The sequence below is a fragment of the Ostrea edulis genome, chromosome 1 (genome assembly GCF_947568905.1).
Source record: "Ostrea edulis chromosome 1, xbOstEdul1.1, whole genome shotgun sequence".
NCBI classification, from domain to species: domain Eukaryota; kingdom Metazoa; phylum Mollusca; class Bivalvia; order Ostreida; family Ostreidae; genus Ostrea; species Ostrea edulis.
In genome coordinates, this window is record NC_079164.1 from 83,009,453 (window position 1) to 83,037,427 (window position 27,975).

At 35.0% G+C, this 27,975-nt stretch overlaps 1 protein-coding gene across 1 annotated transcript; it reads left to right on the forward strand.

Moving 5' to 3' along the window:
* Nucleotides 1-189: 189 nt before the first annotated feature.
* LOC125678327 (uncharacterized) lies at nucleotides 190-27,841 on the forward strand. The gene is made up of 12 exons (XM_056163372.1): nucleotides 190-348; nucleotides 9,982-10,170; nucleotides 10,271-10,399; nucleotides 10,698-10,761; nucleotides 13,122-13,267; nucleotides 13,382-13,456; nucleotides 14,215-14,364; nucleotides 15,096-15,171; nucleotides 15,984-16,078; nucleotides 19,831-20,024; nucleotides 23,666-23,826; nucleotides 26,182-27,841. Exons 1-12 carry the CDS (start codon nucleotides 258-260, stop codon nucleotides 26,222-26,224), a joined length of 1,413 nt encoding a protein of 470 aa, XP_056019347.1. The 5' UTR covers nucleotides 190-257; the 3' UTR covers nucleotides 26,225-27,841.
* Nucleotides 27,842-27,975: the final 134 nt, after the last annotated feature.

Sequence of the window (27,975 nt, forward strand, 5' to 3'; positions counted from 1 at the left end):
GATAACGTGGGTTATCTTTTTTTATGGCCCAGTAATTCCGCAGGACGTAAAAAATGAAGTTACAAAGTGTGTCAAACGATCCAACTGCAAACGGTAGAAAAATTTACCTGTGGCTTTTTGTTTAATGAACTGATGGTTGTTTTGCGTCGCTACTGATGACGAGGACTGCACTTCACGCATACTGATAAGATCACGAAAGTTATATAACGATGTGTTGATCTTAACCCGATTCATTCTTGCACAGTAGGTGCTGAAAGATGTTGTATAATTTGGTTGTGGATGGTGTAGATACCAAAGTGACGATCAACGAAGAAAGTTTGAGGTTTGAAACAATTAGCAATGTAGATAGTAAGTACATGTTTTCCTAACTTGAATTCATTGTCATTGGTAAAACACAAATGTTTGCTGTTTTTGTGGTTTCTGTAGAGCACGAAATGAAGTGGAAAACGATATACTATTACTGTTTTTACTTATGCCGATTAGTATCCACGAAATAAGTTATCAACGAAAATGCATTTTTAAAATCAAAGTGTATGCGTTTTATATTTACAAGCTTTAAGCACCGCTCTTAGAATATTAGTTGTAGAGAATGGAACTGAAAATGTGGAGATGTCTACTTATTAGAGATAAAAGGTTGAACTAGATATGTGGCGATATGTTGAGGGGGAATTGAAATGTGGATATATCTAAATATCATATGTAAAGAGTAAAGGTAAATACATTTATGTGGAGATATCTTCTTATTACGTGTAGAACGTAGAACTGAATAAATGAACATGGTGATACATTGTATGTAGAGAGTGGAATTGAATATATGGAGATACATGTATCTAGAAATTAGATGTAGAGGTTAACAGAACGTGTGGAGATTGCAAGTATTAGACGTAGAGGGTGGAACTGTATATGTGGAGATTGCTAAGAGTAGTGTAAAAGTACTCATTCTGGCGCAGATACTTTACTATGGGATCCTCACGGTTCCTCTTAGGAGCCAATGACCTCATCCTTAACCATAGCAACATAAGGATGGGAAATTCCATGACGTCAGAATTGGACGGGCGCCAAGACGATGAGGCACATATAGAAATAATAGTCCTATTGTGTTCCAATCTAATACAATATATTGTATTGAAGCGTATCGTAGATTGTTTTGTGCTCCTATTGTTCTCGATAACAATATTAATAGAAGGGGTCAAATGACAACATTGAAGAGATCGATGGATCGAATATCAAAGGGAGTCATAAGAAACCAATCTATTGTTATCGGGAACGATGGATCGAATATCAGAAGGGCTGTTAGGGGTGGGCACACAATAAAGCTATTGGTCTCGTAATCAATGGATCGGAGATGAAAGGGGGGGGGGGTCATATTCCATTGTTTAAATGGACAGATGTTAATAATTATCTTTGTATATTAAATGAGTTATACTTTTAATATTTAACATAAAAAATAAAAAAACATTTTGTTTAAAAATCGTGAACCAGTCCCTTTAAAGGATCGATGGATCGAAGATCAAAGGGGTCATATAGGGGGACTAAACAATAGAGCTATTGTTCGCAAAAATAATAAAGGACCCGAATCTGGAAATTCCGAGTAATTAAGGGTATTCGAATGGGATCGAAGATCAAAGGGATTGTATAGGGAGGGGGGGTAAACAATAGAGCTATTATTCTCCAATAACAAAGGACCCGAGTCTGGAAATTCCGAGTGAATAAGGGTATACGGAAACACCTGACACGGTCTTTGTAAAATCCCGGTAACATTAAACCAAAATCATTCAAGTAGTTTATTGATAGAAATTCATTATGAATTTTAATCGGATTATGTAGTTCCGTAACAAAGGATCCGCGTCTGGACTTTCCGAGTCAATAAGGATATACGGAAAAACCTGACAAGGACATGGTAAAATTCATTGAGGTATTGTTATAATATGAGAGTGGCGTATTTGCAATGGTAAACACAACGGGGTTACGATAAAGTGCATGTTATTGTTCACGGAATGACAAAAGCTTCCAGACTTGTAATTTAATGCGTTCAGAGGCACCCAGAGATGTAACTTAATAGATCTTGGCGCATCGATGGACCAGTCCCTATTCAATCCAATTGACTCTGACTGAGGAAACTTAATACTTATTTCACCTTTATGCATCGATGGATATACCTGTATTTTGCAGATAGCTTAAATGAAATTTACCATACTATTAGCCGGGACAGTGGAAATATGGTTTACCATAGTTAAATCTTTTCTGTGTCATCGTTTAAAATCATACTTTTTTAATCATCTAAAACCTAAATTTACTATAAAACTTTGGTTAAGTGGGAGTACAGTCACGTCTGAATTGCACCGAAAAGGTACAATAAAAAGATGATTGAATATATCGCAAGTGTATTACTTGACTGAAAGAGTTAAAAGACAATTATCCTCCGTTCAAATTTACTTGCATCTTTCAAATATTATTTCTTTAAGAGTTGTGTGCATACTCACTTGACTCGCGTTATTATATGACTATTTGCAATTGCTTTCCAGTTATTTGCATGTATTCATTTACTTTATAATCTTAAATTGCATTACTACCATGGTAGTACAGGACGTACTCATTTTATATGTTGTACTACTTGTGTTTTTGTCTCTCTTTTTTCTTCCATACCCTTTCGCTTAATACTTATATACAAACCTCATGCGCATTTTGTCATGCGACCAAATTAATTTATTTCGAATCTTTAGAAATAAATGTACTAGTAGTTAAACCCTTAGCAGTAAACATTTTTAATGATTGCAGCCCCTTATTTTCAAATTATATATGTACCACAAACTAAATAATGGGTGACTCAAGTGGACAATACTGGGATTCAATCGATCTTTTCTACTCATCAGGGGGAGTATTTACGAAAAACCAGCATCTTTTGTGTTGCCATTTACATGTCTTGTGCATTTCATCGCGCATATTTTTAAACTACTCACTCACTGTGTGAAATTCATTAAGCTTAGATCTGTGTTTATCAAGTCTTACTTTCATTGTTTGTTTCACATTTCCTTTTGTTAGTTGGCAACGATATAGAAATGAATCCGGGTCCTACTATTGAAAACGGCCTTGACATTTTGCATATGAATATCATAAGCATCAATCACCAATCAGGTCATTTAAATTTTGTTGTTCATGACTTCGATATTTTATGTTTTACTGAAACCCATCTAGATAATTCCGTGAGCAACGATAGCTTACTTATTGGTGACTTTAATGATATAATCCGTAAATACAAAATTGCTTTGTAGGCGGTGTTAACGATCAGTGATGGAAATCGTAACTCCCGCAAGGAATACAAAATAAAGAGTCAGGCAAACACGGACCCCTGGACATACCAGCGGTGTGAGCAGGTGCCTAGGAGGAGTAAGCATCCCCTGTCGACCGGTCACACCCACCGTGAACCCTATGTCTTGATGTATATGTCAAATGAAATACGCGCTATAAGACGCCCAGAATTTGAGTACGTCGATCTTGAATGTATATGTATTGAAATAGAAAACTGCACCTGTAATTATGATCTTTGCTGTGTCTAGAGACCTCCGAATTTCGACAGCCCTTTTTGGATCAAACTCTCATGCAGTTTAGATAAAGTTTGCATATAATCTGACAAAATAAACATAGAAGACGATTTAAATGTACATTTCCTTAATGCTCCACTATCACACAATGTCCGTGAAATTGTTTCCATACACAATTTATTAAACAATATAACTGACGCTACACGGAATCGAGTACTGCTTGACCCAATAGTGAACTCTACAGACATTCAATCGTGTGAAGCGGTTGAGAATAGAAACCTCGATTAGAGATCATCTCGCTTATTTCGAATATAAATTACAATCGTGCATGCACTCACACAGTATGTGTTTATGAAAATCAATGACTTTATCAATCGAAAATTGTAACTGGGTTAATATCATCAACGGAGCAGATACTTTAAAATTGGCAACAGAAAATTTCAGATCCGAAAATCTTTCTTGTGTTCGTGAATGTATACTTAAACAGACCATAACAGTTTGTCCGCGAGAAAATCCATGACATGACTCGATGATGCATGTGGAAAAAACCCCATCAGAATGAGAAATCGACTTTGCAATATAACTGATTTTGATTACGGGTTACTCTGTTTACCTGATCAAGATATAAGGTTCACGGTGGGTGTTACCGGTCGAAGAGAGATGCTTACTCCTCCTTGGCACCTGATCCCATCCACTTTTGTTTCCAGGGCGTGCCCAACTCTTAATTTTGTATTCCTTATGGAAGTTATGAAATTGATCACTGTTCGTTATCTTCACCTTTTCATTATAAACGAAAGACGACTCTGATTGGTCCGCTTATAGAAATTTTCGCATTTCGGTTAATAATATGGAAATACCATGCGATATTCAATTATTACGATAGTACTGAAACCTACTTAGACAAATTCAAGCAAAGGAAGGCAACAGTGAGTTATATTGAAGGTTGATGAAAAACTCATTTGATATGAAATTATCAAATGAAATATATCCAATACAAATTGATGATAACAATGTATTCTGATATTGACAAAATGGAAGCTTTGAATGCGTGCTTCTCATCCATTTCCACAATTGATGACACCAACGAAACACTACTAAACACGTACAGTTTAAGTAGTGGCTCTCTAAGTAACATTTTTATTGACGAACAAGAAGTAGTAGATATCATCACAATACTTGTAGTCAACAAAGCTATTGACCCAGATTGTAATAGTCATGAGATGTTGAAATCAACTAAATGCACCGTTCCTTCTATGCTATTCAATAGGACATTGTCAGAAGATATGTTCCTATCTTTTAGGAATATTGCTCATGTCATTGCTCTTTTTGTAAAGGAAGACCCATCGATAGTATATAATTATAGAGACATGTCTTGCTGTTATCATGCATGAGTAAAATTATGGAGATAATCGTTTTCAAAACATGCACATAATTATTTTCATAGTAATGATTTATTTCATCGATATAAAGCCAAATTCTGACCAGGATATTTTACCGTTTATGAATTATTAGAAATGTATCATTCGAGTCATAGTATCTTACAAGGTATTGACGAAGAAAAAAATCATGGTATGATATTCTGTGACTTTCAAAAGCAATTGATAGAATATGACGTAATGGTCGCATTTTTAAACTACAAACTTATTTTCGAAATTGTAAATAAATGTATCAGTACTCCTACTTTACAATGTTTTATCATATATAGTAAATTATACTTTTTGAGTAATAAACGAAAATTCAATTGTATAATTTCAAACAATAATATAGAAGTGATTTCGGTAAAAGAGATTTCCACTGCTCAGACTACTAGAATAGGAAATATGTTTCAAAATATTTACTGAAATTGAAAAACAATCTAAGAATAAAAATATTAACATAAAAGTTCACAGGTTATTTTTAGATCCATGACTTGGGTATTTTATATGTTTTTCAAAGTCTCAAAGACTATTCTGATGTGATAATTTTTTAAATCAATTTTCTTAACGCAAAAGATGATTTTATTTAGCCTAAAAAATTCCATCTGAGGGAAAACATGATTTTGTTTTGGTGCTCCATAGAACATGGCATTGATAAATGTCATTTAATTGTACAGGTAAAGGTTTGCAAGATTCGAATAAGTAAACCTAAAATACAATAGGTAATGGTTATCTTCTAGCATCCGAGTAATATTCACATTATCAAATAGATGGGCAGTCCTTCTGTCACGAGTGTGCGGAGATGGACCGCCCATATTTTTGATAATGTGAATTTTACGAGTAAATCTGTTATCTCTTGAAAGGATCAACATCAATTTCTTTTAGCTAACCATTGAACTTGAATCTACAACATTCAAACGAAAATGAAATGTCAATTTATTGGACTCTTCATATATGGTATGAAAACAAATGACAACCGGCCGAGATTGCAAATAATAAAATAGTCATTGTCGAACAGTCATAATAAACATAACAAAATAAATTGCGGGAAAACAATCCTCCTTTATCCTCACAACTACATGTACTGAACACATGTTAATATATGTGTAAATGAAAATATACATGTGATATAGCATATATATGTGTGTGTGTGTGTGTGTGTGTGTGTGTGTGTGTGTGTGTGTGTGTGTGTGTGTGTGTGCGTGCGTATGTGTGTGTGTGTGTGTGTGTGTGTGTGTGTGTGTGTGTGTGTAAATATACGTATAGGAGACCACTTTCATTACAAGAGCATTCCTCCGTTTCCATGACAACCAATGATTAAAGGTTATATATGTTATTATACGTGTGGGAGAGCAGTCCTCCATTTCCATGACAACCAATGAACAAATGTTATATATGTTAATATGCATGTAGGAGATCAGTCCTCCTTTACCATGACAACCAATGAACAATGTTATATATGTTGATATACATGTACGAGAGCAGTCCTCCGTTTCCATGACAACCGATAAACGAACGTTATATATGTTAACATACATGTATGAGAGCAGTCCGCTGTTTCCATGACAGCCAATGATCAAATGTTATATATGTTAATATACGTGTAGGAAAGCAGTCCTCCGTTTCCATGAGAACCAATAATCAAACGTTATAGATGTTATTATACGTGTAGGAGAGCAGTCCTCCATTTCCATGACGACTAATGAACAAAAGTTATATATGTTAATATACATGTGAGCTCGAAATAAAGGACACGACAGAGTCTTCCACTTCTGCTTCATACTTAGATATTTTATTGAAAGTAGACATTAACGGCAAACTGACAACTCAACTGTATGACAAACGGGATGATTTCAGCTTCTCCATTGTCAACTTCCCACATTTATGTAGCAATATTCCATTATCACCTGCATATGGTGTTTATATATCTCAACTGATTCGATATGCAAGAGCTTGTTCTGGGTATAGTCAGTTTTTAAATCGAGGTAAGCTACTGACAAACAAGTTGATGTTACAGGGATTTCAACAGTCTCGATTGAAGTCAGCATTTTGCAAATTCTATGGTCGTTATAACGATCTATTTCGTCAATACAACCTCGCATTGGGTCAAATGCTGTCTGACGTGTTTCATACCGATTGTTAAGCCGTTCTTGACACACTGATTTGACTGCGGATAACTCTGTTTACCTGATCAGGATATGGGGCTCACGGCGGGTGTGACCGGTCAACAGGGGATGCTTACTCCTCCTAGGCACCTGATCCCACCTCTGGTGTGTCCAGGGGTCCGTGTTTGCCCAACTATCTATTTTGTATTGCTTGTAGGAGTTATGAGATTGATCACTGTTCGTTATCTTCACCTTGCATGTAGGAGAGCAGTCCTCTGTTTCCATGACAATCAATGATTAAATGGTATATATGTTAATATACACGTATGAGAGCAGTCCTTTTCCATGCCAGCCAATGATCAAAAGTTATATATGTTAATATACCTGTAGGAAAGCAGTCCCCCGTTTCCATGACAACCCAATGATCAAACGTTATTATATATGCTAATATACATATAGAAGAGCAGTCCTCTGTAAACACATAGCAGCCATACATTAACTAAAATATCCAAAGTGCAGTCTTTCATTCTTTAGTATCTATTCTAGAATTACTGTTAAATTATTCAACTGCAAAAATGCTTTTCGATCCAGGGGGAAATAAAACAATTAGGATATTTGAACTTCCAAACATTTATGATAAAACCAATCAAAATTCCTGCCAGAAAATTGCCTAGCTATTTGTTAGCGTTGTAAAATCAAAATATTGGCTCATCCCGAGAAAGCGTGTTTGAAATCAAAGAAGATAACTTTCTAGTGGCAGTATGAACAAACCGTACTAAATGCAAATTTGCAGAAAGTTACCCAACCATTCCCACTTTTAATATCTCCAAGTGTTAATCTTAACACTTAATTATTATGGGTTTTCCACGGATATACACCTATAAAACCGAGTTTTAGTTCCATTCAAAGACGAACCATTGTAAGCTTTTTACTGGGTGCCAAATACTTTTCTTGATGAGTAAAAAAAAATTGGAACTTGCTGATATATTATTGAAGTTAGCTTCGAAATGGCAAACCTAGTCGTATTTACATGTGATTTTATACATGTATGCTTGAGTTCCCCAATGCAAAACTATTAAGACTATGTGAAAATGTAAGCAGACTCTTAATGCGAATGACAGGACTGTAAAAGTGAAATGTCGGACCGTGTCGTTGAAATTCCAAGAAAACCCCGTGTATTTAAAATGATTTGGGTAAATATTGATATGGTGATAACCACTTGTCATAGGATTTATCATACACAATTGCCAAACCCACTGAAACGCTAGAAAGCAGTTGCCAACATGTATAAAGTCAAAAGTCAATCTGGTATTCTTATTGATGACATGTACATGGTTAGTAGGTTTACACAATGGGGTGGTTGGAAACAGAATTTTGCTCAAAAATCAAGGATAGCCCTTTCAAAAAAATTATGTATTTGTTGTTTAATAAAAATACTTTACCGTGTAAAGTTATAACCAAAAGTAATAACGTTGATTACATCTTACTCCACTTATATTGAAGTCGCTTATTTTGAAATATCGCTTATTTTGAAGTAAAACAAAATCCCCAGTCTCAGTTTCTTATTTTATTTGCATTAAAATATCGGTTAAATTGAAATCGCTTATATTGAAATATCGCTTATTTTGAAATCAATTATCGGTCCGCTGAGTAGATAATGTATTGTTTTATAACGGCTATATTGAAGTCACCTGCGATAGTAGTTGTCCAGGTTGGTGGCCTCATAATTACACAGGTAGTTGTCAGTTAATTGGTTTTCCATGGATTACTTTTTATTGCGTGTTTTTATAGGAATAAGATAACAGTGGGGTATCATCACTCTTTAACAGCTTGATGACAGGATCGTTGGTACAATTTGACCTCCACACAAAAAACGACAACTTTATCATTGGACACAAAATACAAATTTTAAATAACTGCAATAGATATAAGAATTTGAAGTCAAAATCTGAAATGACATTAACCCCAGTAATTTCAAACACCTTACCGCTATCACAGTGCATTAAAAATGGTTTTTGCAAGACTGGGTTCACATTAAAATCTCCAAATAAAATCTATAACATCTGACGCGGAAAACGACAGTCTTTACAGACAACATGATGCCACTTGCTTATGTTAGTGAACTTTATTTTTTTCTAAAATGGTTCTGAAATTCTGATGTCAGACATACATATAAATGTGTGTCAAACGTTTTCACGGCGATCGTTTCCAAGAAAGAACTTACTTCCGATATTATATTATACATTATCACATTATGATAACAATACATTTAAGTTGTATTGATTGATTGTATATTGTTTACCGTCCCACTCAAGAATCTTTCACTCATATTCAGACGTCATTATTGCTGGCGAAGGGCTGCAAAATTTGTATCTATACTCTGCGCTTACGGTCTTTGAGCAATGAGGAATCTTTATCGTGCCACACCAGATGTGAGACGGGGACTCGGTTTTTGCGGTCTCACCCAAAGGACGTTAAACAATAAACAATTAAACTTTCTTTTTTTCAACCTACCTCTGTAGATCTTAATTTCTATAAACTGTTCATATGTATATTGTTGACATTTATTTTAAAATAATTTCTTGCTAAATTCAAGTAAGATATATGAACGTACACAAATGAAAGATATTTACCTCGGTAGCTATAGACAGTGGGTTTTATTATTATCATCCTTTGGTGGAGATGGTGAAACACAATGGTACCCTCAATAATATGCAATATCATATACACTGTACATTACATGAATCCAAACTCAAACAGAAAATAGAGGAGGTGCATTTACTGAAGCATAACATTAAGAAATTCCATTCACAGTCAGTTACCAGTTCCATGATGTTATAGTATGCGAAGTGACAGGATTGGTTTGGAGGACAGACATGACTCGGTTGTGGTCATCCTACCTTGTCCTTTTATTTTCAGTCAGTTACCGGTTCGATGATGTCATAGGCTGTGAAGAGGAAATCATGGGGTGGTTTTGGAGAACGGAAGTGACGCGGGTGTGGCTAATCGAACATGGCTCTTCCAACACATTACTGAAGCAATCGAGGGTTGTGTCTGGGGACCAAAGAAAACGTTTCCAACACGATCTAACAGAGAAGATAGGAAAAGGTAAAATTGTTTACTCCGAAACATTTAAGGTTTTGTTCTGATGAAACATTTACCTCTATCTGTAATATATAAGCAAATATCAGTTCTGAAACATTTACAGAAACAAAGCGTCCCAAAAGTATGTTGGTAATGATCAACCCGAAGGGGGGTAATCGTACAGCCACGAAGGATTTCAGAGATATAGTCGAGCCGGTGTTCAGACTTTCTGGAATGTCCATGGACATAATTTGTAAGTGTAATCATTTTAGTACATTGAAATTCTCCAAGCTACTAAATAAGGTTGATTTAATTGTTAAGCAAGGATTTTTCTGAAGATATATATATATATATATATATAGATAGATACATAGATAGATAGATAAAGGTCAAGAAACACAAAACTCGCACATTATATATTTATTATCAATAGCATTAAATAATTATTCGAGTTTTGTGCTTCTTGACTTTTATTAATGGATATTTATACTGTATCAAATACTGATGACGTAATCTGTAGATTATCATATCGTTCTTTCTTTTATTTCTAGTCTCTAAACATCCGGGACATTTAATTGATGTTACTAAGAACTATGACTTTACCAACACTGATGCGTGAGTCTATATTACTTTCTGTATATATATTTTGAGTGTAATGATATAATCCTGATCAGGATATAGGGCTCACGGCGGGTGTGACCGGTCAACAGGGGATGCTTACTCCTCCTAGGCACCTGATCCCACCTCCCGTGTGTCCAGGGGTCCGTGTCTGCCCAACTATTTATTTTGTACTGCTTATAGGAGTACACAAATATGATGCCTTCATGTACATGTAAGTGGAATAATTTGCAATCCCTTGATATAATAACTTATCTTTTAAATTTTGAACATATCACTATAAACGATTTCAAAATACGTTAAATTCAATGTATAGATATAGACTGATTCAATTAAATTATAAATAAATCAGAGAGAGAGAGAGAGAGAGAGAGAGAGAGAGAGAGAGAGAGAGAGAGAGAGAGAGAGAGAGAGAGAGTAGCAAAAGGATTATACAGTTAAAGAACGTATTATATTATTGAGTATGAATTGAAACAGGGACTCCCAACTAACAATGGCAATATCAATATGACCTAGATACAAAGGAACAAGCCAAAATTATTGCATACAGTGAAAATGTGAAGTTAATGAACATTAAACAATCTCATAACCCCTACAAGGAATACGAAATAGGGAATTAGGCAAACACGGACTACTGTATATCCCAGAGGTGGGATTAGGTGCCTAGGAGAAGTAAGCATTCCCTGTCGACCGGTCACATCCGCCGTGAGCCCTACGTCTTGATCAGGTAAACGGAGTAATCCGTAGTGAAAATCAGTATGTAAAGAACGGTCTAACAATAGAAATGAAACGTGTCATATAGTATTTGACCCTATGATAGACAAATTAGATCATTATATCAACCATAGATTCTGCACAATGCTAATTTTAAACGGGACTGTCGAAACCCATGTAACATCAATTTGTGTGACAGTAGCCTGCCTCGATTTAAAACAGATTATACACAGAACAAGTTCGTGGGTATAGAATCAGTTGAGAGATATAAACACTAAATGCAGATGATAATGGAATGTTACTACATAAAAATGGAAAATTGACGATGGAGAAGCTGAAATCAATCCCGTTTGTCATCAAGTTGAGTTGTTAGTTTTTCATTACCATCTATGTTCAATGAAATATCTAAGTACGAAGCAGATGTGGAACACTTTATAGTGCCTTTTAATTCGAGTTCACAGGGATATATCGAATCGACATTTCAATGAAAAGGATTATTGTTAATAGATAAAACGTCGTCGATATATCTAAACGTCTGGTTGTATGCCACAGCAACAGTCTGATTGAGAGATAGGTTTGCAGTCAAAAGTATGACAAAGATTGTGAATGTTGAACATAAACTTTAATAGCACTCTTACAACTCAACATTAACTCCGTTTACCTGATCAGGATATGGGGCTCATGGCGGGTGTGACCGGTCAACAGGGGATGCTTACTCCTCCTAGGCACCTGATCCCACCTCTGGTGTGTCCAGGGGTCCGTGTTTGCCCAACTATCTATTTTGTATTGCTTGTAGGAGTTATGAGATTGATCACTCTTCGTTATCTTCACCTTGCATTATGATAAAAGGGATGATTTCAGATTCTCAATCGTGAGCATCCCATTTTTATGGAGTAATTCCCCATTATCACCCGCATATTGTGTTAATGTCTCTCATCTGACTCGATACGTGAGGGCATATTCTGCGCATAATCATATTGTGAAATCAATACATACAACTGAAATATAAGTTAAAGGTACAAGGCTTTCAACAGTCTCGTTTGAGGCCAATATTTCGCACATTCAATGGTCATTATATTTATCTAATTTGTAAATGCAACCTGGCATTAGGTTGAATGATATCTGATGGGTTTATACCAAGTTTAGTTCGTTATGTTCATACTTACTTTGACTAGAGAGTACACCGTTTACCTGATACAAGGCACACGACAAATGTAGTCGATCAACAGGGTATACTTATTCCTCGTAGGCATCTGATCCCAGCTCTGACCTGAAAGTTATAACGTTTTACCGTACTCAAACTCAACCATGTTTGTTTTGAGTACAACTCTGAGCAAGCATATTGAAAAAATCATGAGCATGTACTCAATGTGGGTATGAGAATAATTTTATGAAAGATTTATAGCGTTCGCTTTTGAGTATGAGTACGATTTAAAGAAAGGAGTTTGAGTATGAAAACGTACTCAAAAAAGTTTTATAACTTCCAGAACTTGCGTTTCCAATGCTCCGTGTGTCCCCTATTCTCAATTTAGTATTCGTTATGCTTTGTATCAGATTGATCACTGTTCGATATCTTTAATTTTGCATAACGCAAGTAAAAGTATCGTGATAAATTTCCCATCAATGCCATACCTTAACTTTAGGATCATACTACTTGGAGGTGACGGGACATACCACGAAGTGCTTAACGCATTGATGAGAAAGAAACAGAAGGAACAAGGCGTTGATATTAACGACCCAAATGCAGCATTATCTCCCTTGAACATTCCATTCGGCTTGATCCCAACTGGTAAAAGTGTTTTCTTGTTATGGTGATTATATTCTGGATTTGATATTTCTGCATGCAGCATTTACGTAACGAACTCCCAATTAATATTACAATATTCTTACAATATCAAAAAAGGATCGGCAAGTCATTGGTCGAGAAATTGCACAGGTTCGCGGGACGTTCTAACGACCGCTCTTCACGTCATTCAAGGTAAGGTCCTCAAGACGTTAGTAAATGTTTAAAGATCTTAAATTTCCTGAAAATGTCAATGGTATCATCAAAGATATCATATTATATACAGTGTGTTGCAATACTATTAATATCGATCTATGTTTATTATAGTGATAGGGATTCTTTGTATTTAACCTGATAGAGAAATCAGTGAAATAATTGTTGCTGAATTTCTTGATTGGTAGGCTATTTACAGACTTCATAAGATCATTTAGTATTTTCACAGATATGATATTTCAAAGATTTAGATGAGAGCTGTTCCGTATATAACGCATTCCAAAAACCGTCGCTACACGGTCATCAGGGTTTGGAATTAAACACTGGTGATCTTTCTGCTAGATGGTGAAAGTCACGCATTCAAAATTTTTCTGCAGAGTATGTCTACCGTCTTCCGTTAAATGTCATCTTGCCATCTTACTATTGTTCATATGCAGCAGCAAAATGATGTGGTATATATACCGACAGAGACTGTGCAAACAGAAGACACCAATATTTTACTTTCATCCATCTGGTTTCACAATGAGTGTAGATAATCATCACAAAAATAATGGAAAACAATGAAATAATTTCTCATTTTATACGATATAATGTAAGTAGGGTTAGTTTACGCATTCATTTATAATTTTCCGAGAAGCAGTTTAGAGAATAGAATATGGTTTGTGACGAAGTTTTTACTTAGCAAGTCGTTGTGTGGTTTCGTATAGTGAAAATGTCATTTTTGTTCAAATTCTCATCAGGTAGAACCGTGACCTCCCCCCTCATGGCTGTACATAACAATGGTAAATATGTTGGTTTCGGGTGTTCAGGAGTTGGCTATGGATTCCTTCCCAATGTTTTATATCACGGTGATAGGAATTTTCGCTGGCTAGGACGATCCCGATACACAAGTAAGTGTCTAATACGCTCTGTTAAGGATGAATTATTGTCATAATGCGGGAGAGATATGTACTAAATGTGTATTTGATCATAATTTTTAAACGATATATAAGTCATAGAGCCATCAGTTTCATTCTTGATGGCGTTGTTAACATGAATATTTCATTATCATAAAATTTCACTTTATTTCATCAATTGCAATAGTTATAACGATATTTTGAGAACAACGGGAATACGTTTTGATTTGCAAAGAAACAACTATATCAAATGTGCATGATATTTGTGAACTAGCCGTATTGTACATACACAGTTCAGAGTTTATAGGAGTTATGAAATTGAACACTGTTCGTTATCTTCACATTTCATGTAGATGCTGTGATAAACCACTCGTAGAGGCAATCGATCTCTGCTATGAATAACGCTGGCATGAGTGATTGCGATCTACAGTTGCTATTGACACAAGAACAATATCCGAATAAGAGTTTTGCGCATTAGAAGAATGGATGAAATAGTTATTGCTGTGCAATATATAACACATGATAATAGAATATGCCAGTGTTCACTGATTCTGCTTTGGATATCGTATATTGGACAATTTTGGCGAGCTGGTAATGTTTGGGTTTTTTGGCGGATGAAAACCGCTAAAAGTGTTATTCATACGGATGATACACTTAAATAAAACTGACAAAAGGAGTGTTTAATATTCAATGAAGTTAATTTTCTTCTATTTCATGGTTTGAAGTTGTTGCGTTGTGGGTGCTCCTGTTTGAAACTCTTGCACAATACCATTACAATGCCAAACTCACCTTCCAAACATCGTAAGTATTACCATTTTGTGGATTAAAAAATACCCACAATACTCATGATACGTTGTGAAGGTATGGACATTCTGTGGAATTCACAAGTATAGAGCACTTATCTACTTAATGTTAAGAATAAATTTATAACAGCAAGTTTTTGAGACAGGAAATCAACATTCCACGTTGTTTAGCAAATATGATCAACATTTTCCCTGAGTGAATAACAATATTATATCATAATGATCTAAGATGAATGAAAACTTATGCATTTCAGGATTTAAAATGTCACTTTTTATCATAATCACATATTGTCACTATTGTCCAAATATCCTTCACCATGTTTTGGGCCTTTATTTTTCAATTTCATTGGATGGCATAAAATCTTGCATATGTTATGATATAAGGAGACTATCACGGCCATTAATATACAGATCCACAATACCGATTGTTAGGCCGTTCTTGGCACATTGATTTTGACTACGGATAACTCCGTTTACCTGATCAGATATAGGGTTCACGGCGGATGTGACAGTTGAGGAAGGATACCTACTCCCCAAGGCACCTGATCCCACCTCTGGTATATCCAGGGTCAGTGTTTGCCCAACTTTCTATTTTGTATTGCTTATGAGATTGGTCACTGATCGTTATCTTCGCCTTTCGTTCCACACACACACACACACACACACATACATACATACATACATACATGCATACATACATACACACACACACACACACACATATATATATATATATATATATATATATATATATATATATATATTATATGATACATGATATATATGATTGTATGTGTATTCATATATCAGAGTCACCGAGCGACGTAACACTGAGACCAACGAGACAGAGATCTTTGTTGCTGATAGAAAGCTCACTGGATACACTTCTTATACTTCTGATACAGGTAATAACCAGTCACCTATTCAACTTTAGAAATCTATTTTAATTTCATTTGCAATAGAATATTTACACCTGTGTCCTGCATAATAATGATTCCTCAGATCACGCGGTCCTCTGGCGTGCAACACGTTTGAGCAGAGCCGATTTGACTCACCTGCAAATAGAACTTGATCAAAGCAAAGACAATATGATAAATGTACTATATTTATGTTTTTCTTCCATTTGATAATTAACAATGGTAACTAGTAAAGATTTTCTGAATAGTGCATTATTGAGCATGCATTTATACATTTCAGAAGACGTCTATGCTTTAGATACTTTATGATATTCAAATCAAGTGATGTTAGCTATGATGTTTACAAGTTGAATATGACCATGTATGCTATTTTAGTGTATGAAGACATTTCATAAAATTCAATATCAAATGTTGGAAAAATGATTGGTGTTTCCGGAGTTTTAATTGTTTCTTTAAAAATCGGTCTACATAGAAACCGTACATTTAAGTTAAAGTCAGATATAATTAATTCTATGAGATTGATCACTGTTCGTTATCTTCACCTTTCATGCAATTGGTATTTTAAAAAGATAAAAGCAGTAACGTTTATTTCAAAGTCACTAATTGCATACTGAAGTCCTATGATGTGAAAATGGTTAACAGAGATGTAGAATGACTTAGGTTACTGATAACGAATTAACACTAAATTGGTTTTGTGCAGGGGCATGATTTCACAACGTTTCTTAAAGTAAGATGGGATAAATACATTTAATCTCTTTGATAACGACTTACTTTATTTGGTGTATGCCCTTGTGCTGAAGAAATTTTCTTTATGTTTCCCTTTTTAGTAGAATTAGGATGTTGTCACAACCAATAATGATTTAATGATGATGATATCTATTGCAGATTAATTATCAATTTATCTGATATTTTCGTGCAGTTATGAAACTTGCGTGTAGATGTACGCCAGCCTTAAAGCACCCATGAATTTTCAAGTAATTGTGCATGTAAACACACGTCACGACTTTCCGTAAAAAGCAAATCATACCTAAGTAAAACTGCGTCCAGGTAACAATTAAGCAGACGACCGTGAAACATCGGATTGAAATTTTGATTTCACTATGCTACCTGGCATATACAGGCGTGTAACAATATAAACAATGTTAATCCGAGGGTCGACCATCACCAACACCTCACCGCAGCATACCCAATGTAGCAGAGCCAGAACCATGTCAGTCTCCTCTTACAATTCCCTCATTAATTATAGCAATACTTCAGCGCGAACGTCAAACTTGTCAGACATACCCCTGCATATAGTATTACATGTAATACAAGCTATGACTGTGTTGGGATACCAATACAAATGTTCCCGAACACCTCCCCATGTCGGAAGAAGTAAATATACAAAATAATCTATCTAAGATTTCCCATGATGGTATTACCTCCCTTGTTGCGACCTACTATTTCTATGGTACATGTAATATGACTCCGAGTACATTTCCACAGTCAAAGAAATGAGCCGCCATTTTCAAAATGGCCGCCATACACCGAAATATTTCACTTTGTTAAAATATCTATGACATTTTGGTTCTGGGGCAGTTCAGAGTTCACAGTTTATTTCTAGCATTAGTATTTCATTCCATTGAATTTTCAAATGTTTCAAAATGGCCGCCATTACAAAATGGCTACCCAAAAATCAAATTTGTCGGATTTAACCAAATTTAGTTCCCAGGCTAAATTGATGATCTCGAGTTCATCTCTTGTATCATTTTTCTTCAGTTCAAGTACAGAATTAATTCAAGATGATATCTGCATAAACCAGCTGCAAAATGACATGCAATCGTTCTTTAGGACGGTTCTGACAATGCTTTAGAATCTGCACAATGTACGACCAGTATTCAATAATTATCAATGCTTTACATATTATATCACATTTGAACGTCAGATAAGCATTACATAGTGAGCTCTGCGGAATTGGAGTCTACACACAGGTCCTGTGATTTTTATCCTCAAAATAGAATAAATTCCATAATCGTAACGACTGTCTTCTTTTAATCTCTCAGAGCTACATCTCATTCATCTGGGATTATGACTTTTGTAGATTATTTCTGTTTCATCCTAGTCATGTGGTCTTCAGAAAGTGCGCCACATTAGACCCAATGTATAATCAATCGTAACAGTGGCAAAACGAAAAATGTGTGACGTCACAGTCTATGCCTTGAAGGTACATGTATGATACGGAAGAAGTGACGGATTTAAATAGGGAGTTCGTTTTTGTGGAACAGAAAATACAAAACCTTTGATTTTTCCGTATTTAAAACAAGCAATTGCAAACGGTAAGTTTCCAGTTTCAAAACCTTGGTATACCCGGCCTTGAAATCTTGTGACCCCCTATTGCCTCCTATTTTAGGATAAGGTTCGTGTGTCATACATCGATAAGGTGGACAGATTCAACCACCAAACATCAAATTGGTATTTACTTTAATGAAGAGATATAATATTAGTTTGACACCAAATTTTCATGATCACCTTCATTAATCACCGGTCTTTGAATGAGTTTCGATGTGTTGCTACCAATAAAAAGTTGTAGGTGAGGAGGGGTGTAATTAGTCAACCTCAATCTACATTATAATAAAATATTTTCAATTTTTCAATTACTAAGATGCAAACGTTGGAATTATTAGTGGGCTAAAAATTAAAATTCTATGTGATGTGATATTGTTTTAATTTTCTCTATGAAAAATACAAGGGAATTATCACATACATTATATCCATCTTGACAGGGAATGAGAGAGAGTTTTTAATTCTATTGTACGATCTTCATTTTACAACAGAGTTCTTCTTTTGTAGTTCTTTTAATTAAGAATTTACATTTTATTAGCAAAGGCTATGTTGGCGGGATTATCGAAAGAATGTGTGGTCCGACCTAACCCATAGATACGTTTGTCTTGTCTTCTGTACTTCAAGATATACAATATTAAGTGTTACAGAGAATAACGGCTTGGAAAGATTCCAGATTCTCTAATGAATACGTACCTGCGCTTTACCTAACGGTAGCACCATCTACATATTACATATGGTTGCACAGCGCATTAAACTTCACTTTAAAAACTAAAATTTTAAATAATTGTTTTCAAAGTCGTCCGCACTTAGATTCATTCTGATGTCAAATAATTTGACTCTAACATATGCCAATCACAAACGCTGTATTTTGTCAATCTTTCTAAAGCTTTGCGGTATTAAACTTGTCCAGTTCTTCTAAATATTGCAGACATAAAAATGTTTGATTTTAGCTACCATAGAGATATTGATAACATTTTAAACAGAACATACTATTTTCAAAGTATATTTTTATGCCCCCCGAGATCGAAGATCAGGGGGCATATTGTTTTTGTCCTGTCTGTCATTCTGTCTGAAACTTTAACCTTGCTAATAGTTTTTAAACAGTAAGTGCTAGAGCTTTGATATTTCACATGAGTATTCCTTGTGACAATACCTTTCCGTGGGTATCAATATTTTTTACCCTGTGACCTTGACCTTGGAGTTTGATCTACTTTTAAAGAATAGACATTGGCCATAACTTCTAAATTGTAAATATTAGAGCTTTGATATTTCACATGAGTATTTCTTTTGACAAGATCTTTCTACTGGTACCAAGATATTTGTCCTAGTGACATTGGCCATCTCTGGAGCTGGCTATTATTGGGGACATTTGTGTTTCACAAACACATCTTGTTTAATAAACCTTTTATGAATTACAGTGATCTATAACCGGAAGTTCTTGGACATGTTGTTGCTCAACGGTCATAGCATCTATAATGGGAAGGTCCTGGTAGACGCCTCCAGAATGTTTGTTCCCAAACCAACAATGTTTTCTTGTCTTCTTTTATTCGACACGATTCAATCCGTATCTGTACGAGAGTTTTTGAAGCATTTTTTTGGAGCGACGTATATGGTAACACTCCGTTTTTGAAGTTTGTGTTCTATACTGCACTGTGACATACCATTTCATTTAGTCTGAAGTTTGTGTTCTATACTGCACTGTCACATAGCATTTCATTTAATCTGCTTGCATTGAAAGTGCAATTGAATTTTTTCAGTCGAAATTTGTCCGTCATCCTTTATCTATCTATTGTTGATTTCAAAGTATCATTTTGTATTTTCGATTTTATCAAGAATCACAAGTTCAAAGAAAAAAAAATCACATGGTAACTGACCGTGATGTTCGTGTTATAGATCGAAAAAGGTAATTTGTCGATTTTGGGATATATGAAATATTTGCACAGGTGAGTATATTTATATTTGCACGTGACAGTGCAATTTCAGTCATTTGTGTTGCATAATCGACTTTGTGGCATTAATTATTCTCCCATGATGAAAGATTAAAACTCATCACACGCATGAAATCTTGGTTTAACCTCTCTGCCGTAGGCAGTGATTGGTGAGTTAAACCGCATGTCTGTAATTGACACCAGCCTACGGTCAATAGCGGCAAAGATGGACACTTTCAATACACTGTAAGAATAGGTAAATAACATGCAGAAGGATTTGTAGAATGAAGATGGTCTAGATGATAAAGTGAGATATAAGGCTCGACAACATGAAGACAATCAATGGGTGCTTTCAGACTAAACACAATGGTACCATCACTGATTTGCCAATGGCAAATATGTGATATAAGTATATATCATTGGTACCATTGGATCCTTGTATACTCTGAGCGAGCTTGGGTTACAAATGGTGAGAAATCCAACAATGGTACCATTAGTATACCACTAGCTGATCAGTTAGTACGAAATGTCGAAGATACACGTTCATATTTATCTTTGTGAATAATTTTGCACCAAGAGGATGCGTTTAAAAACATGTTTTTCACTTTTAAGTACTGTTAATTACTTTCTTCTAAAGATCATTGTCTCCATTTTCGCTAGTCAAGAGTTTTCGGACCATAAATACGGAGCGGAGTGGACCGAAAACCCTTGGCTAGCGAAGATGTATATTCTCTTGTAAAACACCATGTGTATATAGATCATTGGACAAAATAGTTAGAGGAGATTACTATACCATGAAAGGTGACGATAACGAACAGTAATAAATCTCATAACTCCTTTAAACAATACAAAATATATAGTTGGGCAAATACGGACCCCCGGATATACCAGAGGTACACTTGATGTCCTAAAACCCATTTCCGTCTATGCAAGAACATGTTTGAAGCAACATGTTTGAAATTGTCTTTAGATTATGTCTACGACGACTTAACGGGAAAAAATGTGATACAAAATCAGTTGCTTTCACAGTGTATGCGATACCCGCCATTTTGATTACGTCGTAGATAGAGTCACCAACGCAAAAAGATAATGTTTACCATTGGTGAAATATACTGGCAAACATTGATACCACTGTCGTAACAATGGTAAATAAAATTATCGATGGTAACTTATATGAAACCGAATCTTTAAAATTGAAAAATATAATGAATTCCAATTGTTAAATTCAGTCGTAGTAATTTAGGTAGGAAATTGACACAACAAGAAAGAGGAAAATCTATGAAAGATAATATTTGATTCCATAATTTGGTAGAAGAGGAAAACGATAATCTTGATACAAAACTTCGGTAGCTTGTTAGTGATCGCCTATAGCTTGAAGTCAGAATCTATTGCAACGGACCTCGCCGGTCAGGTAATAAACCTAGAACCATCACTGGAAAACTGCAAAACTTCAGTGACATCAATCGTGTTCTTGCGGCTTAAAGAGCTTTGCGGGAAAAACGAGAAAAAGGAGAAAAGCACCTTGCCATTTTACATCACACCACAAACACCAGTGCAAATGAATGAAAGCATGCGGGAGATCAACCCGCAATACAAGAATACAAACATTAAGACAAAGATAGTTGGGAATAAAGTGCTTTTTCCTAAAGTAAATGTGTTTCGAGAAAAGGTTAAAACGCTTAGAGCAAACGATTTGCTATTTGTGGAGGAAACGTTAGACGAAATAGATGATGTTCTAAGTGATAGTATTCATGAAGATGACAATGTCTTCACTGCGGATACATAGACACGTAGACACAGGTTAAACACCTGTATCATATAAATTACTTCATTCGTGATGATGCTGTGTGAGTGGTCTGAGAGAGGGTGTGAATGTATTAACACAAAAAGAAACCGCTATATGTTATTTTTTTTTATTCTTGACTTGAGAATTTGACCTGTAAATCTTCTAACGTTGTTTACGTTATTGAGTGTAGCCTCTGTGACTTAATTTATGTCGGGGAAACTAAGGGGTCACTTAATAAAAAAATATTTGGACAGATTTCAAATAATGTTCATCCACATCTGCTTTGTACTTGTTTAGATATTTCATATCAAGGGCAAACTAACAACTCAACTCAACCACAAACGGTCCGATTTCAGATTCTCCATCCTTTACCTCCCATTTGTATGTAGCAATCTTCAATTACCATCTGGATATGGTGTTTATGTCTCACAACTGATATTCGATACGCAAGAGTTTGTTCTGCGTATGATAACGTTTTAAATCGAGACAGGCTACTGACAAACAAGATGATGTTTCAGGGGTTTCAACAGTCTCGTTTAAAGTCAGCATTTTACAAATTCTATGGTCGTTATTATAACGATCTAGGTTGCAAATACAACCTATCATTGGATCAAATGCTGTTTGACGTGTTTCATACCGATTGTTAGACTGTTCCTGGCACACCGATTTTGACTACGGATAACTGCGTTTACCTGATCAGGATATAGGGCTTACGGCAGGTGTGACCGGTCGACAGGGGATACTTACTCCTCTTAGGCACCTGATCCCACCTCTAGTATATCCAGGGGTCTGTGTTTGCCTCTTTATTTTGTATTGCTTATAGGAGTTATGAGATTGATCCCTGTTGGTTTTTCTCACCTTTCATATATAGGTAGTGATTGCTCCTTCGCTAAACTCTCGGCATTTGGAAGTGAGACTCACAGGTTTTTTGCTTGTGACCTTTGGCACATTAACGAACATCCATTACTGCCGGACTGTGCGCTAAGCATTGGCCTAGATTTCTGAAACTTCACCTAAAGTATATGTACAGCTGGTGACGTCTCGGTGAAATGTTTTCAAAGGGACGTTGACTAATGAAATCCTTCGTAACAAATCTAAATAAAGAATCCCTCAAATACAAAACAAATGACAACATTTACAATACAAATGAAATATATATATATATATATATAGAGAGAGAGAGAGAGAGAGAGAGAGAGAGAGAGAGAGAGAGAGAGAGAATGCAAATGGAAAATTATAGAATGCAAATGGAAAATTATACAATATGAATAGAAAATAAACAATACAAATTGGAAAATATAAAATAGAAATGGAAAGTTATCAAAGAATTTGTACAATACAAATGAAAAATCATGCAGTGCAAATGGAAAATTATGCAGTACAAATGCAAAAGTTCAGATATTGCAACAATTGACATGTCATATAATTCAACATTTCAAATTACGCTCATTTATTTGTCACGGTCCATATTAATACAGAGAAAGTCTATATAAAACAGTCTACATGTCATTGTTTAGTTTGTTTTACTTATATTTTCAGGACGATTTAAGTAGTGTGATGGATGTTTTACATGCCCGAGAACTCAGTGTGGAATTATCTGAAAATCAAGAAGACGCAGATCAGGATGTGTCAATGACAAAGAGAATAGCGCAACTAGATGGGGAGATATACGAACTGGAGTCACCAAATTTTCAAATACGGTATACATCACTTACATAGCACTCAATGGTAGATCGTTTGCTTTGTAACCTGCAGGTCATGAGTTCGAGCCCCGTCCGTGCCATGACCGCGTCAATATAAGCATAGGTGGTGATTGTTTCTTTGCTAAACACTCGGCATCGGAAGTGAGAATCACGGGTCTGTCGGACATGACCTTAAAAACAGAAGTTCCATGTCACGACAGGTGTTTTTCACGTTAAAGAACCGTCACTGCTCGGGCTTTAAGTGCAAAGCTTATGTCTAAATTTTTAGGACTTCGCCTACAACATGTGACGTCTCATTATGAGTGAAATATTTTGGATGTGACGTAATACCAACCAACGACTTGCATGACATAGTTCAGATATCTACAATCCTTTCTAATGGTAATATTGCAACAAATTGAAATGCATGTGGACTGATTTGTTTTAAATGAATCTTCAAGCTCAAAGCTGAACTCGCAAATCATTGTAGAATTATGTATATCAACCTCTAAAGATAACATTTCAAAAGGAAAATAGGATGTTGATACGCCTTTAATTTTATAACAAACTCTGATGAATTGGTTTACAGTCCATTAACATGATTTATACCGTATTAATACACATCATACGACAATTGTAGGTGATTTTAATATACAATGTATAACAATTGTCTAGCTTGGTCTTTTCGTCTTGCTATTCTTTTTTCTATCTTTCTTTCATTTTTTAAGCTTTACGTCCAGTCGAGAATTCTGCACTCGTTCCAATGTGAGCACGACAGCTGCATGTGAAGTGCCTCATTTCTATTGATCCCACTATTTGCTAACATGAAATCTAAAATTACATTTGCATTCGTCAAAAAAAAACAAACACCACAGGCTAGATAGATGTAAATTTTACAAGCATATGTACATTTCTATTGCCTTTTAAAATTGTCTGTACATTCGGTTTATATGAGATTCCAAATCAATTGCAAAACATTAATGACTTGTTTCTGAAGTGAATGTTTATTGAATATTGTCAGAAAGTAAATAGTAATATTTACATGTACATTGCTTCGATTGGAAATACGAGTATATATTTTGGGAACCCGTATGGTGAACATAAACCTTAGGTGTTCGTCATAAAAAAGTAATTAATTTGAAGTAGTTTAATTTAAACAATATTTTATTCAGAAATAAGTTAATATTGATGTTTACAAATAATGCATGATAATACATTGTTGAAGTTTCTGTATTATCGACAAGATAAAGTAATGTATTATTAGCATCCAGTTTGACCACACATGCAGTATGAAAGGTGAAGATAACAAACAGTGACCAATCTCATAACTCCTATCAGCAATAAAAAAATAGAGAGTTGGTCAAACGCGGACCCCTGGACACACCTGAGGTGGGATCAGGTGCCTAGGAGGAGTAAGCATCCCCTGTCCACCGGTCACACCCGCCGTGAGCCCTATATCCTGATCAGGTTAACGGAATTATCCGTAGTCAAAATCAGTGTGCCAAGAACGGCCTAACAATCGGTATGAAACATGTCAGACAGCATTTGACATATCTATGACCAAATAATTCCAGCCTTAATGTATATAAGTAGTTTAAATGAATAATATGACAATGATCCTTAAACATGAAATGATATGATTATATGGCTATTCATATAACATATCTATATGTACTCGTATATTACTAAGATTGTTATGCTTTGTTGTGAACATTTCTTATAGTATTGATTGATTTGTGGTTTATAATGTAAGCATCAAGTTACTGCGTTATGGCTAGACTTGACCTTAACCAAACGAAGGATTTTCAGCTCGTTGTTAAAAAATATCAATTAGCATTACGTTAAATTTATATCTTTATCTTGCTATAAATCATATCAATTACTAGGAATTATAATAAAATACGTAGCTTATTTTATTTAATCAATACGGTAAATAGCTTGTGTTAAAACATTTCGCGCTTTTTTTATATCAACGTGAATTACTTCCTTGACGATTTCGTATCTTTGAAATTATGAACAGGAAAATTTCTGAGCGTGAACATTTCGTGAAATCGGGGCCTGATAACAGCAAGAAATAGTTTCCAATGAAAGTTACCAATCCCATTCCAATACTTTAGGAATTTGATTTTACATGTATTTTACTTTTTAGAATATCAAAGTTTCTTGCCTTTGATATTATAAAATAAAACAACTAAACACTGCGTCAAAAATATAAAGAACTGATTCACATTTTAGAAGGGATTAAAACTGGGCTGTTAAGGTCTCAGAACTCATGTCATAATGGTACCGCTGATCATTCGTTTTTATAAAACTCGTATCATAACGGGATAACTCAGAATTGATATAAAGGTGCTTTCTATTTCTATCTTTCAGGTACAAACTGGATGTTGTGCGGGTCTTTTCAAGTTACCTGTGAAGTGGCCCTAATATGCTTTCATAGTTTTCTTGATATCTTAAAGTATCGTTTGTGTATTTTGTTCTTGCAAAACTTTGTGAACATTTGCGCTTTATTGTTTAGTTAAGTATCCATTGTCGGAAGTGTCTTAGGACTGAGTAGTGTCTTAGAATGGTCTTAGGACATGCTTAAAGTAATTCCGGAAAAGCACGAATAATGTTTGTCGGGTTTAATTTTTAACCATTGTCCATGAATTGTCATTGATATAACGATATTCGTGTACGTTCCCATCTGTGCGTCTTTATTCACATGTAAACAAGCAAATAATAGAAAGGGTAAATGTGCTTACGTAAAAACAAACGCCAAACAATTATTAACACACAATAATGGTATATTCATTTTAGTTAATTAATTTTAGTTGAAGATATTGTTTGTCTTACTTCTAAATTCAAGAAGAAAACTATAACTATTTATTTTCACCTCACAGTGTAATAATTGATCATTTTTAAAATCCCATGCAACTGAAGTAGATTACCATGTAAGATAATTGATATAAATGATTATTGTTTTCCGGAATTAAATTAGAATTGGATTTTTTCCCCATTTCTATTTATTAAACTAAAGGTAACTTCACTTTTTTGTTTGAAAATTAATGTCATAATACTTTTTCATCTGTAAAATGGTTTTAAAAATATGATAATCTTGTGACAATCCTGTCCCATTTTCAAAGGACAATCCTAAGACATTTTGATTTACAGTTTTCCTAAGATTTGTCCTAAGATATATCTTCAGATCAATCTTGGCATACTTTCAAAAATCAGGCCCGTTATTGAGGTGTGTTATCTTCAATGCAGAGCATCTTTTGTTATTTTTAATTGATGCTTTTTGAAAACTACATGTGTGTATTGTACTATGTCGATTTCTTTTCATATTCTCAGAAAAGATGGTTATCAATTCAATTCGATCTATTTTGACGAATCTTTTTCTAATGAATCATGAGTTTTTGCTAATTTTTGCAATCTTTCTAGTAAGCAATTTGTCCGGGTCAGTCTTCAGAAACTTTATTACGGACGTTTCTACGCCAATCAGTTGGTTTATCACCTGGACAAGGATTATTGCGGTGATTACTATCGGTTTTCTGCGGATCGTATTACTATCATCAATAACATTACTTCTATCTAGCATTTGTGTATGTCCCTTCTCCAAAATTTTACAGATAATCGGAAGCCTTTTATCATGCGACACCTATAGCAAAGCATTATCCCTGTTTGGGAAAGGGCAACCATCACTTAACAAAATGCATTCTTCATCGTACTCAGGGGTCCATGTTTGCCCAACTCTCTATTTTTTATTGCTTACAGGAGTTATGAGATTGATCACTGTTCGTTATCTTAATCTGTCATCATCAGAATTTTCCAAGTACCCAATGGTACAAAACGCAAATGCATATGTATATAGATATTGCGATATCATGGGATCCTAATTTGGTTTTATACTATATAGAACTTGCTTTGAGCCACGGAGATAGACAAATTAACCTTAAGACTTTTCCTGCAATTCTTGATCACGTTATAAGTTGTTTTCATAACACAGAACTGTTTGCCAGCTTTCTTTATCATAAATCCGTGAATTTCAAAACTTGTGTTGGTAATTTTTATTGCTTGTATTGTTTTTGTTCAGTGCTAATTGTGAAGGTACGGTGTAGTTGCCCCCTTAAAGTGGCAACATTTACAGCCATTTCGGAAGTTTGGGGGAAATTTGATTCGAATAAC

What these genes read in the sequence shown, in the direction of transcription:
- LOC125678327 (XM_056163372.1), top strand. Translation starts at nt 258, where the DNA reads ATGTTGTATAATTTGGTTGTGGATGGTGTAGATACCAAAGTGACGATC. An exon ending in AACAATTAGCAATGTAGATA is followed by an intron (nt 349 to 9,981) that starts GTAAGTACATGT and finishes TTTTATTTTCAG; the next exon opens with TCAGTTACCGGTTCGATGAT. An exon ending in TCACCAAATTTTCAAATACG is followed by an intron (nt 23,827 to 26,181) that starts GTATACATCACT and finishes TCTATCTTTCAG; the next exon opens with GTACAAACTGGATGTTGTGC.